Here is a 17,875-nt window from a genome sequence, read left to right as displayed (position 1 = left end):
TTTTTCATAAGTCAACTCTTATTCCATTCGATTGTTTTTCTTATCTTCGGCACAATTCCTTGTTAGTTATTTTTATAGTGTTATAGGCTGATTAAAAAAAAAAAAATTCATGCCAGAACTAGATCAGATAAGTGAGATCGCTGAGTGCTAACTTGACTGATTGCTTTATGTTACTGGCATCATGACAATTGAATTAGTTTGACTGTCATAATTCTTTTCTTTAGACGAATGTGACCCTAACATTCCATTGCTCTATTGTCTACCTAAAAATATTCTTCTATTTGACTTTATATGCAGCGGAAAAGCATTATAGTAAGAGTGAACATGTGATGCTGTCACTTGTACTTGTAACAGGTAATGTACGCAATATTTTTTTTTTTTTGTTTGTTTAATAGATATCCAGGAAGTGAGAGTTCGTATTTATGATATGAGTATCATATCTTAAAAGTTGGAATCCCCCTATTGCAGTTTTAAGCATTATATTGTCACTTCTGATAATTGATAATTGGATGCCTATTTAGAGGAAAACTCTCCAATATCAATCAAGAAAGATAATGATGTACTTGATCCCAGCTCAAATAAAACTTCGTACCCCATTGCCCAGAGCTCTCCGCTATGCGAAGGTATGGGAGAGGGATATTGTATGCAGCCTTACCCTTGCATATGCAAAGAGGCTGTTTCCGGATTCGAACCCATGACCAACAAGTCACCAAGACACAACTTTACCGCTGCACCAGGGCTCGCCCTCAAATCCCGACACAAAATGGCAGTGTGTACTTTGGAATCCATCTCTTCACTTAAAAGGAGCTTCAAGAAGCTAAACATAATTTCCACCTCGACAGAGAACTTGGAAGTGAAGATTTTCGAACAGTTTGGCATAGTAAACCATTCCCTCTCTATTGGAAGTTGGATTGGAACTAAGATTGATGGTACTTGTACTTGTTTAATTGAATAACTAGTAATCTGATATTCCTATCTTTAAGATTCAAGAAATAATGGGAGATGGATGAGAAGTAGATGTGGAAAACGGGTTACACCTAACCTGTCAATCTATTTAACCCGCTTAAATGAGTTGGACTAATTGTATGATTGAACTCACCGATTTGCATAATATAACTCAATGCAGTGCTGATAATAATTTTAAAAAAATTAAATAATGCAAGTCATAATTTGACGGGTCAACCACTACTTGGACAAGGTTGATATGCCGGACTGAGTTTTTTTTTTTAATTCTAAATCTGAGATATTTAAATAGTTTATTTTAATAATTCTCAAGTAGTTTAAATTGATTAACAACGTGTGAGAATTATTATAAAGTTTTAATACTTGAGTTCAATTCTTATAAATAAATAAATATAATTTTATATATGAAGGACCAAAAATACAATTAAATAAAATATAAACTAACAAAATTTTGATGGTGTTAGCGTGTGTTTCGATACCAACTACAATCGATTTTAGCTTCCAAAATCATGATGAATAAATGAAAAAGCAGAAGCAACAAAGAGTTGCTTTGTCGGCATCGTGAAAAAACAAGGGAGGTGCCTCATGATTACGCATTGCTTAACCAAACACATGCCTAGGGTATATGAATTTAATTACAACATTTTTTAACTTATAAAGACTTTTTAAAAATGTTTTTGAGTATAAAGACTTAATTAACCTGAAAATTATTATTTTTGTACAAAAATTCAGAGAATTATTTTAATAATGAAACCATTTATTGATTTAGCAATATGAAGTTAAAATAGTTCAAAATTAATCTCTTACATTTAATTATCTACATCTCTTTCAACGAAACTATTTGGTTAGGTTCCCGTGCCCATCATATGAACCGTCCCTCATATTATAGCCTTACAATTAATTCAAATGAGCATAGCTAAAATTTTTGTGGCATTGTTATGAAATTCTCTCTTTGAATCCTTCCTGGGAAATCCTGGTGCCAAGAAATGTTAATTGATGAAATTTACTAAGGACTTTGTCAAGACGCGTTTTCCATAACATGTATTCTTATACCCGACTTTGACCTGAACGGCTCAACATTAATCATATCCATTCCCTCCCTAGGTTGAACACTTGAACCACAAAACCGTCTCATTGCCTATCATTCATTATTTATCATTCATATATGCTAAATTCAATCTCTCAAAATATCATTTTGTAATTATTCATAAAAGTAAAAAATACACATATATTAAATAAGTATGCTCAAACAAATTAAACTCTTAATTTTTTAACAATGGTTTTTTAACACTTTAATTTTTCAAATGCCTAATTAACATTCATTTTTTCTTCTTGTTATCACATCATATATATTACTCATATGTATATTCTTCTCTCTTTTATCTCTCTAACCAGGTGTGTGTCAAACAGTACATTGAGTGCCCAAAAATCATTTTTGTGATTTTTCTTTGTGTTGTTTTAAACAGTTTTAGATTCCAAAATCCCATTTACTTGCCCTTCTAATTGTCACTTTGTTGCAATATTCAGAAACTAAAGTTTTCTCATATATCCCAATCTCGTGGTGACCATCAGCAAAGGACTGAAGTTCTAAGTTCCAACTTCGAACTGTAAATTGGCAAACGTATGGATTTTGGAAGAGTCCATTCCCGTCCTGTTTTTGTGGCAATATGCTGTATAGTCAATAGAAGAAATTGAACGGAAAACGTTGTGGGTCAGGCTTCATTGACGTAATGATGAAGACAAAAGATGTTTGTATCCACACATCTATTTTTTCTCCAAGTCTTCCTAGCTCATTTTCCAAGTCAATTTGCGAATCAAAGACGTTGCTTTAGATGAGTTGATACGTGACATGTATATATTGTGACGCTGGTGTAAATGTGTAAGTTTAAGAACACTAACCATAACGTCAACAGATCAACTATATTTCATCAAAAGAAAATCCGGTTATTGTTAAGAGAGTTCATCACTTGTTCCTAAAATTATTGGGAATTTGGTATGGCTCTAGTTGATTTGTTCTGCTTCCTCTTGTTTTGTCACCTTGTACTCATTCTCTCCGCTGGTTATGGAAATGGGCACCAAGATTGTCCACACTCCTTTACTTGTGGTAATCTTGGAACTTTCCATTACCCTTTCACCAAGGCAGAAAAACCTGACTGTGGCTTGCTAGCCATACATGATTGTGATAATCCTCATCAACACAGAAAAATGATTCAGCTCGAGAAAAATGGAAAAGGCATAGTGCTTACAGGCGTGGCTCAGCAGAATGCGATTTCAATTTTGGATGAAGATTTTCACAAGCGTTTACAACAAAACCCTTGTGGCACTTTGAAGAATAATTATAGTCTTCCTTCCCCTTTTTCTTCTTTGTATTCTATTCACATAAAATTCAATGTAACACTGTTCAAATGCAAACAAAGCCTCAAAATGAAACCGCCAACACATTATTTTAATCACCCGTGCCCTGAATATGATTATGATATATATTATGACAGCCTTCCCACTCCTAATAGTAAGGAGGCGCATAGCCTTTTCTCATCCTGCTCAGTTATTCAGATATCATCAAAAGACTTGACTGATACCAATGACATTCTGTCGTTTGTATCTGCTGAGATGGTTCTTCAAGTAGTATTATCTAATGATTGTGACCAGTGCTATAATCACAGGGGAGGCCAATGTCGGCTTGACGCCAATAAAAAGTTCTACTGTAAAGAAGGTACGCTTCACATAAATTTCTCATTTATTCCTTAATCCATTCAAATGCTTCCTTACGTGTTTGGATAATTGGATGAGTGTCTTATAGCCCCGGATGCAAATCATCCTTAAGGTAACTATTAGTTGCTTCTATGAATTTGTGAAAGGAAAATAATATTTGAACATCCAATAATTTTAAACAGTATTAACATTTTTCATTTCTCTCCATCTCTTTTTTCTTATCGCATTTTATCACCTATCATACATATTATATATATATTTTTTCTGTTATTATGTGTTAAAATAACGTTTTGGATGTCTAAATATCATTTTCTCGTCTTAGGCATGGCTGTGCCCATTTTATTATTATTTTGTTCGAATTCTGGTCGTTGAGCATATCCTTATTTTCTATCTGCCACTTCAGTGGTAAGAGTCAAGTCGATTGCTGAGTGCTAACTTGACTGCTTTACGTTACTGGCATTATGGCAATTAGAATTAGTTTGCCTGCATAATTTTCTTCTTCAGACTAATCTGACCTTATGTCCCTAACACATCATTCCTCTATTGTTTACTTAAAAATTTCTTCATTTAATTTCATCTGCAGGACCAAAGAATAAGAGTAGTAAAAGTTTGAAGCTGATACTTGGACTTGTAACAGGTAACGCGCGTTATATATATATATAATAGATGTCCAGAGAGTGAGAGTTCTATTTATGATCTGTAAGTATCGTATCTTAAAAGTTAGAATCTCCCTATATTGCAGGTTTAAGTGTTATATTGTCAGCTATTCTGATCATTGGATACATAGTATTTAGACGGAAATATACTCCATCACACCCCCAATCCCAATCAAGAAACACATATGTTGATGTAATTGGTCCGAGCTCAAATCCTGATCCAGAAAACGGCAGGTTCTACTTTGGAGTCCCTCTCTTCTCTTACAAGGAGCTTCAAAAAGCTACATATAATTTCCACCACGCCAGACAACTTGGAAGTGGAGGCTTTGGAACAGTTTACTATGGTAAACCATTTTTAACCTCATCTTGGTGCTTACTACTTCTGCTTATTATGTTTAAAGATTTCTTTGTCGAGTGTCTTAAAACATTGATTAAGAAATTAAAAAAAATATTTATTATGAAAATTACAGTAGAGTGAAAAAAACATAATTTTTTTCATCCCAATAATATTTTTTTATTTATTTTGTTAACTAATATCCCAATGATACGGATTAGCCGTTGTGTATGTTTAAATGATTAACTAGTGATCTGATTTTGAACAATCAGGAAAACTGCAAGATGGACGAGAAGTTGCTATCAAGCGTCTATATGAGCACAACTACAGGCGAGTAGAACAGTTCATGAACGAAGTTCAAATCCTCACACGCTTGCGCCATAAAAATCTGGTGTCCCTCTATGGCTGCACTTCAAGTCACAGCCGTGAACTACTCCTTGTGTATGAGCATGTTCCAAATGGCACTGTTGCTTGCCACCTCCACGGTGAGTTAGCAAGGCGCGACACTCTTCCATGGCACACAAGAATGAAAATTGCCATAGAGACCGCAAGTGCACTGTCTTATCTCCATGCTTCTGACATCATCCACCGCGATGTCAAGACCAAAAACATTCTCCTTAACGAAAGTTTCAGTGTTAAGGTTGCGGACTTTGGTCTTTCAAGGTTGTTCCCTAACGATGTTACGCATGTTTCCACTGCTCCACTAGGAACCCCAGGTTACGTTGATCCAGAATATCACCAATGCTACCAGCTCACAAACAAGAGTGATGTGTATAGTTTTGGGGTTGTGCTTATTGAGCTATTATCATCTATGCCAGCTATTGATATGACAAGGCGTAGGGATGAGATTAACTTGTCAAATCTAGCCATAAATAAGATTCAGCAAAGTGCATTTAGTGAGCTGGTTGATCCTTGTCTTGGTTTTGATTCAGATAGTGAGGTAAAGAGGATGATGGTTTCGGTGGCAGAATTAGCTTTTCAGTGTTTGCAACGGGACAAGGAATTGAGACCCTCTATGGACGAGGTTTTGAAGGTGCTGATGAGAATTGAAACTGGGAAGGATATGGGTGAGCATCCAGATGATGTAGAAGATTTACGCCCCCCCTCTCTACCTTCACCAGATTGGGATGAGAATGGATTAGTGAGAAAAATGATGGTTCATCCTTCACCTAAAGCCGTCACTGATACATGGCACAGTGAGTCTACTACGCCTAATGGCAGTGGGTAATCTTGAAAGTTTATTGCTTTTGTTTACAGTTTTTGTTGTATTGGGATTGACGGAAATGTGGTTAATTCAATATGTGAGTTTAACTATTGGCAATTTTTATGTACCAAAAAAAAAATGTAAAAAAAATTATTGGCAATTTTTACAATTAAATATAGAATTTTTTTAATTAATAAAATTTAATTTTAAAGATGTTTTGAAAATAATTTATAATTAAAGATAATTAATAAAATAAAAGTTTGCTCAAGCAAATAAATTAAATTAAAAATACACAAGCTAATATGTTAATTAAATCAAGTAGAATAGTTATTAAAACTAATTTGATAAAATTGTAGTAATTAAAAAATATGGATTTGATTAAAGAAAAATTAAATAAAAAAAATAAAAACTAACAAAATTCAAAATGTGTTTAAAACTGACATGGAATACATTTTGAAAGAAAGAAACAAAAAGAATAATTCACGTTTAATAATAAAATTTTAATTTAATTGATTTGTATATTATTATAACCTTTGTTTTGTTTTTCTTTTTTTACTTTTATAACAAAAAATATTTCAAAATTATTATCTTTTTATTGATCCATGTGACTTATCATTCATTAAGCATCTATTTTATTTTACTAACGATTTTTATCCATTTCTTAAATACTAATGCATTATTAGAAATATCAATTCAAAAAGAAAATAAATAAATAAATTAAAGCATAAGTAGAATTGGTAATTAAAGCAATTTTTTTAGGGTAAAATAATTCAACTAATCGATTACATCAATTACATTAATTGTTTAATTAAGTTCTCATATTTTACGAGATTGATATTACTTATGTTTGATATGAATAATATCGTTATATTTTATAATATATATTAAAATAAAATAAACAATTTTGTCATGAATATAATATCACGATATACAAAATATTAACTATTAAATAAAAAATTATTATTAGTACATAATTATTTTAAAAAATATACTTTTTAAGAAAATATCAAATATACTTTTTAAAAAAATATAACAGGTATAGTTTTGAAAACTGAACCTGTCCTCGTTTTTAGATCGATCGAGTTTTGCCAACTGAAAATGATTAGACCATTCAAACTGAAAATGCTTTTTCTTCTACGAAGAAAGGGATTATTCGATCCATCTTCATATTGATCATGATATCCAATTTTTGCATAACAAGATTATGGAAATCTCTCAGAAGCAACCGGTCATATTATCTGGACCAATTGCTATTTAGCTAATAAGCCCGTGGATATTGAGTTTCCACAAGTACTACTTCCTAATATTGTATTTTGAAGCAATTGCTTGAATTGCTTATGATACGCGAGTGAAACAAGTTCTTGCTAGTAGTAAAAAAGGAGCTTTGAATGTACGTGTTGTTCTTATTTTGCCAGAAGGTTTTTGATTAATTGGCACTGGCATCCTCTGATCGTATTTTGCCTGGGATTAAAGGAAAGATATTCAATCTGTCTTTTCAAAATTATCGCCCTACAAAAAAAATTCTTGTGGTAAGCCCTGTTCTTGGTCAGAAATACAATGAAATCACCTTTCATATTCTTTTGCCGGATCTCACTACTAAGAGAGATGTTCATTTTTTTTAAATATCCTATGTACCTAGGTGGGAATAGGGGAAGAGATCAGCTTTATCTTAACGGGAGAAGGGTAATAATAATGTGTATAGTGCTACAGCAGCGAGTATGATAAAAAAAATCTGGTTGGGAAGCCATTGAACAATGCCCAAGCTTTAGCTTCTCTTAGATCGATCGAGTATGGCAAAACTTTAGTGCTACTGCAGCCAGAGAATGGCATTGAACAGTGCCCAAGCTTTAGCTTCTCTTAGAGTTGGGAAGCCATTGATTGTTGATGATTTTGCCTTGATGAAGTTGCCATTTATCTCTCAAACAGAATCCAATACCAAAAGTTTATGTTTCTTCAAGTTATGAAAGCATTAGGAGGAGGTTTCCAACTAATGTCATTATAACTTGAAGGAGTTTGCAGGGTTGGCCTGGACAACAAATTGATATTCCTCCATTTTGTGAAATGCTGCCACGACAGTGTGGGAGGCGATGAAGTTTCCTCCCAAAGCATCGAGTTCCTAGCCTTCCACATACACTATAGAACCACCCCAATGCGTGATCTTATGCTCGGGTTAGAATCCTGCAACAACTAAAACATAAAATCATGAATGTTATCCGCAGTGGTCCAACAATTATCAACCAAATGCCATAAGTTTGTTGCTGTCCATGTTTCTTTTGCATAGTCACAAGCTAGGAAAAAGGTGTCATTCATTCGTTCTCTATATTTGCTTCACATGTAACACAATCTAGAGGGCAAAGGACATGTTTCTTGCGGAGATTAAACCTAGTGGGGAGGAAGCCTTGAAACAATCTCCAAAGGAAGTTCTTGATATTGTGAGGAGTTTGTAGTTTCCAGAGAAGCATCCAATTGCCTTTATCAAAAAAAAAAAAAAAAGTTAGAGTTATCCAACATGTTCTCCATAATATTATGATGGGCACTACACAAAATAATCACCATTTCTTGTAAATTTTCAAATAAGTTTATCACTAACCACAGTGTTGAAAAGAGGAATGGAATGAAATTGTTAAGCATCATTTTGGTTGAAATTGGCAGCCACTTCATTAATCTTCCAAGCACGCAAATCATGGTCAATAAGGTCACCAACTCTCTAGTCCAAGTTTTTGTTGTTGCTAGTAGATGTCACATAATGGTTTCTGAATTTTTGAGCCAAGGTTTAGTCCAAACACGAATAGAATTACCATCTCCAATCCTTCATTGCAAGTCTTCTTTCATCACTACCTCTGAAGAATAGATATTAGGCCTTATAAAACTTTGGATTGTGCCCTAACTAAGCTTCCAAGAAGTCCACTGATAAAAAATATTTGACTTTGAAAACTTTTACTACTATAGTATTTTGGTCGGACATCAAACCCTAATCTTGCTTGCCTAGCATGACAAGATTAAAATCATGTAATTGTCAAAATCCCACTCCTCATGTTCCTTTTTTTTAGACATTTTATCTCAATTGAGCCACTTAATGCCTTTCCTTTGTTGGTTGTTTCAACCCCACAAAAAAGAATTCAACATTCTCTGTAATTCATATTCAAGAGTAGGATGGAGCAAAGAGACATTCATGCAAAAAGTAGAGATAGATTGAGCAACAGATTTAAAAGGAATTTCTTTACCGCCTTAGAAAAATGATTGCTCGTCCAATGATTAATACAATTTCAAATATGATCTTTGATAAATCGAAAACAGCTTTTTTCCTCTTGTCTATGATGGTTGGAAGCCCCAAATGTTTGTGGATCCAATTTGGTTCAGTATTACTAACTTAATATTTATAATAAAAAATAAAAATTTAAACAATACTTTTTGTACCGGAAATTGGTATAAACCTAATCTCTCTCTATTTTTCTATAGCATAAGGTCTTTTTTTTTTTTTGTATTTTAGATGATTACAGTGGTAGCAATACTTAATTTACACTGCTCCCTTTTCGATCCGGTGCCCTGTTTACTGTGTGTATAAAATAGCATTTTTTAAGAATAAAGTACTTCTAAGTTCTAATGTCAAACATGAGGCTGTTCTTTATTGAGTACCATAAGTATTATATTTGGTGAAAAAAAAGCACAAGTGTTATACATGTAACATAATGATACTATAATTTTTAGAACATGAATATCTAATTTTTTCAAACATTATTTAACACATCATTTTTTTTATCTCTTAATCTTTTCTTATCACATTATGGAATCTATAATACCTCTATTTTGTTCTCTTTTATTTCTTTCTCACTAGGTATCAATAAACATTTTGGATGTCGAAGTATTGTTTTCCTAATTTTATTTTACATGTGACGTGTCTCAAAGATCCTAACAGCAATAGCACCTTAGCAGCATATTCTCTATTGGTCCAGCCTTACCTGTTTTCAAACCTGAACACAACCAGTATCAAACATATCAATGCACTTCGTAAAATCCTTCAAGATTAACATATAGGCTCTTGAGCAAAGTATAAATTAGTCTCGACCTCGAAAGAATAAAAAGGAATATTATCAAATCATCATATGTGATGAACTTTAATAAAGCTACCGGGTGCTGTTTGTTGGATAGCGAATAAAAGAGATTCCCTTTAAGGGGTTTATATAGTTCCTGCAAAAAACTTTATAACAAAACGGTTGATTTTATCCATACTCTATGGACCACAACAGCTTCAGAAACTGCCGAAGAAACTCAAGAAAGGCTAGCTGTGCTAACATCCATTTTAATGTGGATGACAAACAAATAACACAAATAGAAGAAAGCTAGAGGACAAAAGTATTTAAAATTAAATTATTATGGATTAAAATGTGGTGTATCCTTTTTAATGTTTATTTACGGATAGAAAATGAATAAATAATAATAAGAAAATGTTAGAACTATATAGTGCATGCAGGGTAAATAGTTTTGTTGACAATTACCTCAAAAGTTGTACTACCAATTCATATCATTATTTTTAATTGGTTGGCATTACAATTTTTTTATATAAAAAATATATACAATGTTTAATGTTATAATTAACATAGGATATGCAGTACAAAATACAAGTTAGAGTAATTTATCCATCTTTTTTTACTTTTGACAAACAATTCAAGTTGAAGAAAACATTTTTACACCAAAGGAAAAAAATGAAGAAAAAGAAAACATTTGATGGTAATGTAAAAAAAATGGTTTGTGTAGGCATCAAATAGACAATTTATAATACTCATATATTCTGTTAATTAACTGAACTAAACCCCTGGTTGGTAACATTAAAATTGAGTTTTCGTCCAATGAATACCTCAGTCAATGACATTGTGTTGTATGAAAATGGATTTGTAAAACAATGTAATCACTTCTTTTACGGTGGATTTGAAGGTGAGATTGGTTATATTACAGAATAATGACATGCAGACACTTTACAATTTTATACTTTTAATTAATGCTCATTAATTTTTTTTATCTTTTTATTCTTGCTATATTATATTATTCACAACAGATTATAGGTTGTGAAAATTTTGGTTCTTATATATAAAGACTTATTAAATTAGTCTCGCTATACGTACAAATGTTAACTGATTTGGCGTTTGCCGTCATATAATGCATTCTAAATTTGGTCACTATATACATGTAGCGTATTCTTAAATTGACCCGTATGTGTAATACATCTTTAATTTGATCCCTACTTTCGCATATCGATTTGCACAGTAAAACTCATTTGATATGAAAATTAACACACAATAGAGTTCTTTATTGTATTCCGGGTGGTTACAATTACAGCAACAATTGGATAAAACATTCATTAGGCATCTCAAACCCTTTTTATAGAACTACTTATTGGACTGCAGAACTTTCAGAGGGAATATCACAAATGCGGACGCTAAAAGGTGGTAATTAGTTAATTGATTCTACCCATTATCATCATGCTTTAGGAGCAAAGCCTTTCTTCAGAGTTTGAATGGTGGCAACATCAGTCTTGAAGGCCAGAGCCAAGACATTGTCATCAATGGTGGTGTTAAAGAGAGTGCTAGGAATTGATACAGTCCCAGCACTAGCACTTCCAAAGGCAGATATAGCGAATGCAGTCTTCTGAGGATCCGCATTGTGTAGGAAGTGCACGACATCCTTTGGAAACACAAAGAGATCGATCTCCAGTTTGTAGTGTCTGAGTGAAGAGCTTGTTGGTTGTGTCCACAAATCCCACTTTGAAGGGAACCCTCAACGGTGAAGAGTAACTCTGCAGAAGGGTGTCTGTGATGGGTTGATGCTGCCACCACCTGGGAACTCAAGGATTGCACATGAGACACTTTGTCCATCAAGAGCTGGAAATTCTACCTTGGTTGCCTTCAGCACTTTGAAATCTGAGAGTTGTGTTGGGTGAAAATATGGGACGAAAGCCGGTGAAGGTGAAGAAGTTGCCATCAGATATGGTGGTGTTGGGAGGGACTATGAAGTCAGTGAGGATGTCTGGGTCACCAGCCCTTGATATTTCAATGATGGCATAAACAGATATGATTGATCAGTGAGTACTTTAAAGATGGGGGGAGACATGATTGTAATTATCTATGAGGCTGAAAGTTTGAGCCTATAGGAACACTTAATTAGATATCAATGTGGTTTGAAGATGTTCTTTGAATTTCATGATCTATTTATAGGGATCTCTACCCTGTATGCTGGCTGATTGTATTATAGCAAGTATGGAGATTTCGAAGCAAGTTTTATTGTGGTTTGCTGCTGTTTGTTTCTTCCATTTAGCTAGTTGAAGGCATCAAAAGAAACAGAGTATTATTAGAGAAATAGGCGACAAGAACTTTTGCATGAGTAGCTCTTCATGCCAAAGTCCAACCACATAACAAAAGTTAGCTAGTTTTAATTTTGCTTTTGTTGAATTTGTTAGATGAGTTAGAGTAATGCTATTTATATACCATACACACTAGCCGTGTGTGATATGCTTGAGCTGTATAATTTTTGTACGAAGATACGTAATGATCTAGATCATACTTAGGAACGAAAATAACAGGCAAGGATAACAAAGCCTAAAAATAGGTAATGCATGAAGACATAATACTGTCTAGATATGTTCAATATTTTTCCATACATCCTTCGATCAATCTTCACTTTCATCATTAAAAAGGACATTAAAACTAAAGAAAGACTCTAAGCTCATCTCATTTACACTGTTATATATTTCGATGGAATTAAGAGCATATTATACTCTTTATCCAAAAAAGAGAGCATATTCTATTTGTTTTCCGCTTTTTAAGTTATTAAATTTTGCAGACAGCCAAAATGATAACAAGAATGAGCTTTGTAAACATCAGATAAACATCAGATCCAGCTGGGTATTAGGTTGCACGTATTAACTCATTTGGAGCAACTAATACTTACAAATTGACCACACTGAAAAGAAAGCATTATCATAAACTTAAACTTGATCTGTTGTTGCGGGTTGTTGGTTTTGGTTGTGAAGGGACTGTCTAGTCTCGAACATGTGACCATTGATGGTATTGCACTAAGCAAACCATTAGACCAGGTTGAAGACAAACATAAACTTAAAATTGATCTCATTTAAGCTTAACATAGTTGCTTCGGCCAAGCCGTCAAGGTTATTTATTTATTTTTATTTTAAATGCAAAATTGCCAAGTAACTTGAAGAGAGAAATGTCCCTGACAAAAATCATTTGAAGGAATACCGTTAGATATTTTTAATCCTTATCTACATCAATGTTAAATCATGTATAAGATTTTGTCTCTATTAAAGTGATTCTATAAAGATAATTTTATTGACATTTACAACATCTCATTTAGTGTAGTCTATATATAACTTTGTCATTCAGGAAAAAACGAACTTTATGTAACAAGGGTAATTTTATTGAGATTTTGCAAAATTATCCGAAATGTAGTCAGTCGTATGTGAGGATGCAACTCACAGACCGTTGTCTATCAGAACTTTTTTCTTTAAGAAATGTTAATAACACTCTTTGAAATTATCTTTTTGGAATAATTTTGATAGGTTTCACATATTATTTGATGATTTTTCTCGTGATTTAACTGAGGCCCACTAAAATTAATAATATTTATTTAATTTTAATTAAGGTTAAATTACTCATTTGGTCTCTATAATTTTATGATTCTTACATTTTTAGTCCTGTAATTTGAAAGTGATCTTTTTAATTTCTATGGTTTACATTTTAATTTTCTTTTAATCCCTGTAGTTTAAAAGTGTTTTTGTAGTCTTTATAGTTTAAAAATGTTCTTTTTAGTCCCTATGATTTACATTTTAATTATCTTTTAGATAATTTGAAAATTATAAGGACTAAAAAGACTATTTTCAAGTACTACAAAAAATAAGAATCATGAAACTATATGGATCAAATGAATAATTTAACCTTTAATTAATCATACAAAGAATATTTTGAAAAAGTGTCATCAACATTTTCCTTAGTCATTTTTAATAGAAGTCGTTAATTAATCAATTCATGACTTTTACTTTTTTCTTTACAAAGTAGTAAAATAGTATGTGAATTTCTATATTTTTCAACTTTTTTTAATAGAAGTCATGAAATTAAATATGACTTAAATTTAAATTCTTTTATATAAGTTGTAAAATATAACACTGACTTTTGGGAATTTTTAAATTTCTCAATAGCGTTAATTTGACAATCAAGTTAAATAAAGCATCTTGATGTTATGTCATTGTCAATTTACTATTTTTTTTAAAATTTTTTTTATTGCTATGAACTCGGTTCTAAAAAATTTGCACACCAAACCGGATTAATAATTAAGGAAAGATCTAAGTAGATTATCCAATGCTTTCTTCTTAAACGAGGAATATATGAGCATGCATAGCAAGCAAGCCAACAGTTTCAATTTTCAATTGATAGCAAGCAAGCCAGTCAAAACAGAAAAAAAAAATATATTTAGCTAAAGATTACTAAAACGTTAGGCTGTCCGACAAGATATTTTAAATCATTAACCGAACATTTCAAAACTTAAAAATAAATCTGTAAGGTGTGTGAAAAAAAAAACCGGTTGGATCATAACCAAATGGAAACCCAATCGGGTTTTACACGAACTGGTTTGAAAAAAGGCTACACTATTTTAGTATTAACCAAATTATTTCTATAAAATCGGTTTGAAATTTTCACCTGAATCCATGTTTTTCATTATAAAGAAAAACAGTTCAAAAACCAGTTCTATCAAAACTGGTTTTAAAAAAAGCAGTCTGACTCAAAATCGGTTTAAAACAGTGTAGTTTAGAATCGCTTTTAAAAAGTCCAGGTTTGAACCGGTTTTAGTTTTCAAAAAACCAGTCCAATTTTTATAAAACAGTCCGGTTCAAAACCGGTTTTAAAAAACAGTGTAGTTCAGAATCGGTTATAAAAAAGTTTGTTTTTAGTTTTAAAAAAACTAGTCCAGTTTTTTAAAAAAAGTCTGGTTTTGAACATGTTTTAAAAAACAAATCCGGTTAAGAACCAGTTTCAAAAACTGTCCGTGTCTAAACTGGTTTTAAAAATCCGTCCAATTTCCTACTAGTTTTCAAATGCAGTCCGGTTTTGATTACGGTTCTTGAAACCAGTTCGGTTTTGCAACCGGTTCTAGAAACCAATCCAGTTCAGAACGGTATTTGAGAAACAGTTCAATTGTGAACCGGTTTTTGAGAAACAGTTCAATTTAGGAATCAGTTCAAAAAAATGTGGTTAGAACTGGTTTAAAAACCAGTCCGATTCAGAAACGTTTTAAAAATCAGTTTGGTTTTTTGAAAAACAAAAACGGTTCAGAACTGGTTTGAAAACCAGCTCGATTTAGAACCGGTTTTGAAAAACCAGTACGGTTTAGAATCGGTTTTGAAAAACCAGTACGATTCAGAACCGGTTTTGAAAAACCAATCCAATTTTAAAGCAGTTCAACTATTTTGATATAAAAACAACCGATTAAAACGGTTAGGAGGGGTTTTTTGGCAAACCGATTTTTCTACACCCTGAAATCTGGCATCCAATAAATCTCTATATCTAATGGACACATGATTAATCTAAAATATAACTTATTTGAATTTTGTTTTTGAATTATACAATAAAAAAGAATCGTATAATGTCCGATAATTCCCTATTACGGTTAGGGTTACTTACTCGAATATCTCTGGAGGTGTAGGTCCGATCCGAAATCTGCATATCTGTGATTCCATTGGCGACCTTGTCGGCAGCTTTGGAAGACGTGGCGGCCATAACAGCAGCGGCCTTCTTCTTGCTGGCGTTGGACACCATCTTCGATCTCCAACGGTAGATCAGATAAGAGAGAAGAATAAAAAAAAAGGAGATCTGAAACGAGCCGAGGGTTTCGCGCTGCACGAACCCAAGCGAGTGCTTAGTGTTTTGAAGGAGGGTAGAGTTCGATGTGTGAGGGAAGTTTGGGATATTTATAGAGAGAGGGTGTGGGCTTCTTCCGCTTTGGTTGCGTGTTGGTGTTGGAGTTGGACTCAGAAAAGTAAGGTCAATTTTTTTACAATATATTAAAAATAATTACATCATAGAGACTAAATTTTGTGATAATATAGTTCTTCTTTATATATTACATTTGTGAAGGAAAAAAAAAAAGACAATTGGGCTAGTGAAATAGAAAGTTGTGAAGGAAAGAAAAGGAGATGAAAGAGGAAATATTTGCATGCTTGCTGGCTTATCTCTGTTATATCAGCACCGCTAAAGCCTTTTGTATACTCAGCTAGTGCTCTCAAATCAACATCTTTTGGGACAGGTGACTTCCTCATGCCTTGAAGATTTGATAACGGGACTCCTGGTTGCAGGGGTGACTGAAAGTTTATGTAACAAAGCAGGCAAAATATCACAAACATAGAAGCTAAAGGTGCATTATCGTGCTTTAGGTGCAAAGCCTTTCTTCAGAGAGGCTTGAAATTATGTCAGAAAATTGATAACACTGAAACTCTAAAACTCTTTTGAAATTGATAACACCAGAAAGTTATTTATTGTATTTCAATTGATAACAATTAGATCAAGCATTTCGCATCTTATGCCCTTTTGTAGAGCTACTTATTATTGAACAGCAAAACACTAGCGGGGGTAATTGGAAGCCTGTGTAACAAAGCAAACAAAGTGATACAATATGGAACCTAAAGGCGGTAATTAGTGGGAATATCCATTATCCATTATCATCATGCTTTAGGAGCAAAGCCTTTCTTCAGAGTTCGAATGGTGGCAACATCAGTCTTGAAGGCCAGAGCCAAGACATTGTCATCAATGGTGGTGTTAAAGAGAGTGCTAGGAATTGACACAGTCCCAGCACTGGCACTTCCAAAGGCAGATATAGCGAGTGCTGGCTTCTGAGGATCTGCATTGTGTTGGAAGTGCACGAGACCCTTTGGAAACACAAAGAGGTCTCCGGTTTGTAGTGTTTGAGTGAAGAGCTTGTTGGTTGTGTCCACAAACCCCACTTGAAGGGAACCCTCAACGGCGAAGAGTAACTCTGCAGAACGAGGGTGTGTGTGTGGTGGGTTGATGCTGCCACCTGGGAACTCAAGGATTGCATATGAGACACTTTGTCCATCGAGGGCTGGAAATTCTACCTTGGTTGCCTTCAACACTTTGAAAGCTGAGACAATGTTGTTGGGTGAAAAAATGGCACGGAAGCCAGTGAAGGTGAAGAAGTTGCCATTAGGTATGGTGTTGGGTGGGACTATGAAGTCAGTGAGAATATCTGGGTCACCAGCTGTTGATATTTGCAAGATGGCAAAAACAGATATGATCAGTGTGAGTACTTTAAAGATGGGGGGAGACATGATTGTAATTATCTATGAGGCTGAAAGTTTGAGGCTATAGGAAAACTTAATTAGATATCAATATAGTTTGAAGATGATGTGCATTGAATTTCATGATCTATTTATAGGGATCTCTACACTGTATGCTGGCTGCTTGTATTATAACAAGTATGGAGATTTCGAAGCAAGTTTTATTGCAGTATGCAGCTGTTTGTTTCTGCCATTTAGCTAGTTGAGGGCACCAAAGAGACAGAATTGTTAGAGACGTAGGCAACAAGAAAGTTTGCATGAGTAGCTCTCATGCCAAAGTCCAAACACATAACAAGAATAGTTTTAATTTTGCTTTTGTTGAACTTGTTAAATGAGTTAGAGTAATGTTATTTATAGTCATGCATACTATAAGTGATATGCTCAAGCACATTGATCATATAGTCATACATACTATAAGTGATATGCTTGAGCAGTATAACATTGTATGAAGTTGTAAAATGATCTAGATCATACTTAGGAACGAAAAAGCAGGGAAGGATAACAGCCCAAAAATCGGAAATGTATGAAGACTTAATACTGTCTAGATATATTGCAAGTGTCAATATTTTTAAACTGTCTTCAATACATCCTCCAATCTTCACTTTCATCATTAAGAGGAACAACAAAATAAAACAAAAGGACTTAGGACTCTA

The 17,875-nt window shown here is 33.4% G+C and overlaps 2 protein-coding genes and 1 pseudogene across 5 annotated transcripts; 1 reads left to right on the top strand and 2 right to left on the bottom strand.

Annotated features, from left to right (window-relative positions):
* Positions 1-2,848: 2,848 nt before the first annotated feature.
* Positions 2,849-6,075, top strand: LOC100791822 (LEAF RUST 10 DISEASE-RESISTANCE LOCUS RECEPTOR-LIKE PROTEIN KINASE-like 1.1). Its single transcript, XM_006605869.4, has 4 exons — positions 2,849-3,676; positions 4,259-4,312; positions 4,418-4,675; positions 4,938-6,075. The coding sequence occupies exons 1-4, from the start codon at positions 2,959-2,961 to the stop codon at positions 5,891-5,893; spliced, it is 1,986 nt and encodes a 661-aa protein (XP_006605932.1). The 5' UTR covers positions 2,849-2,958; the 3' UTR covers positions 5,894-6,075.
* A 3,611-nt stretch (positions 6,076-9,686) lies between these two features.
* On the bottom strand, positions 9,687-17,789 carry LOC100780642 (germin-like protein). Of its 4 annotated transcripts, none has more exons than XM_041013251.1 (2): positions 15,553-17,789; positions 9,687-9,840 (listed from the first exon to the last, which is right to left on the bottom strand). In XM_041013251.1, exon 1 carries the CDS (start codon positions 17,211-17,213, stop codon positions 16,590-16,592), a length of 624 nt encoding a protein of 207 aa, XP_040869185.1. In that variant the 5' UTR covers positions 17,214-17,789; the 3' UTR covers positions 9,687-9,840; positions 15,553-16,589. The 4 variants fall into 4 exon arrangements, with proteins under 4 accessions (XP_040869185.1, XP_025983249.1, XP_040869184.1 ...); XM_026127464.2 differs by lacking the exon at positions 9,687-9,840 and adding an exon at positions 11,567-12,178; XM_041013250.1 differs by lacking the exon at positions 9,687-9,840 and adding an exon at positions 11,567-11,904.
* On the bottom strand, positions 11,345-11,936 carry LOC106797696 (germin-like protein 9-3; annotated as a pseudogene).
* Positions 17,790-17,875: the final 86 nt, after the last annotated feature.

This window comes from Glycine max, chromosome 20, assembly GCF_000004515.6.
Source record: "Glycine max cultivar Williams 82 chromosome 20, Glycine_max_v4.0, whole genome shotgun sequence".
Lineage (NCBI taxonomy): Eukaryota > Viridiplantae > Streptophyta > Magnoliopsida > Fabales > Fabaceae > Glycine > Glycine max.
The sequence above is the reverse complement of the archived record's forward strand: the minus strand, read 5'-3'. Positions and strand labels throughout refer to the sequence as shown.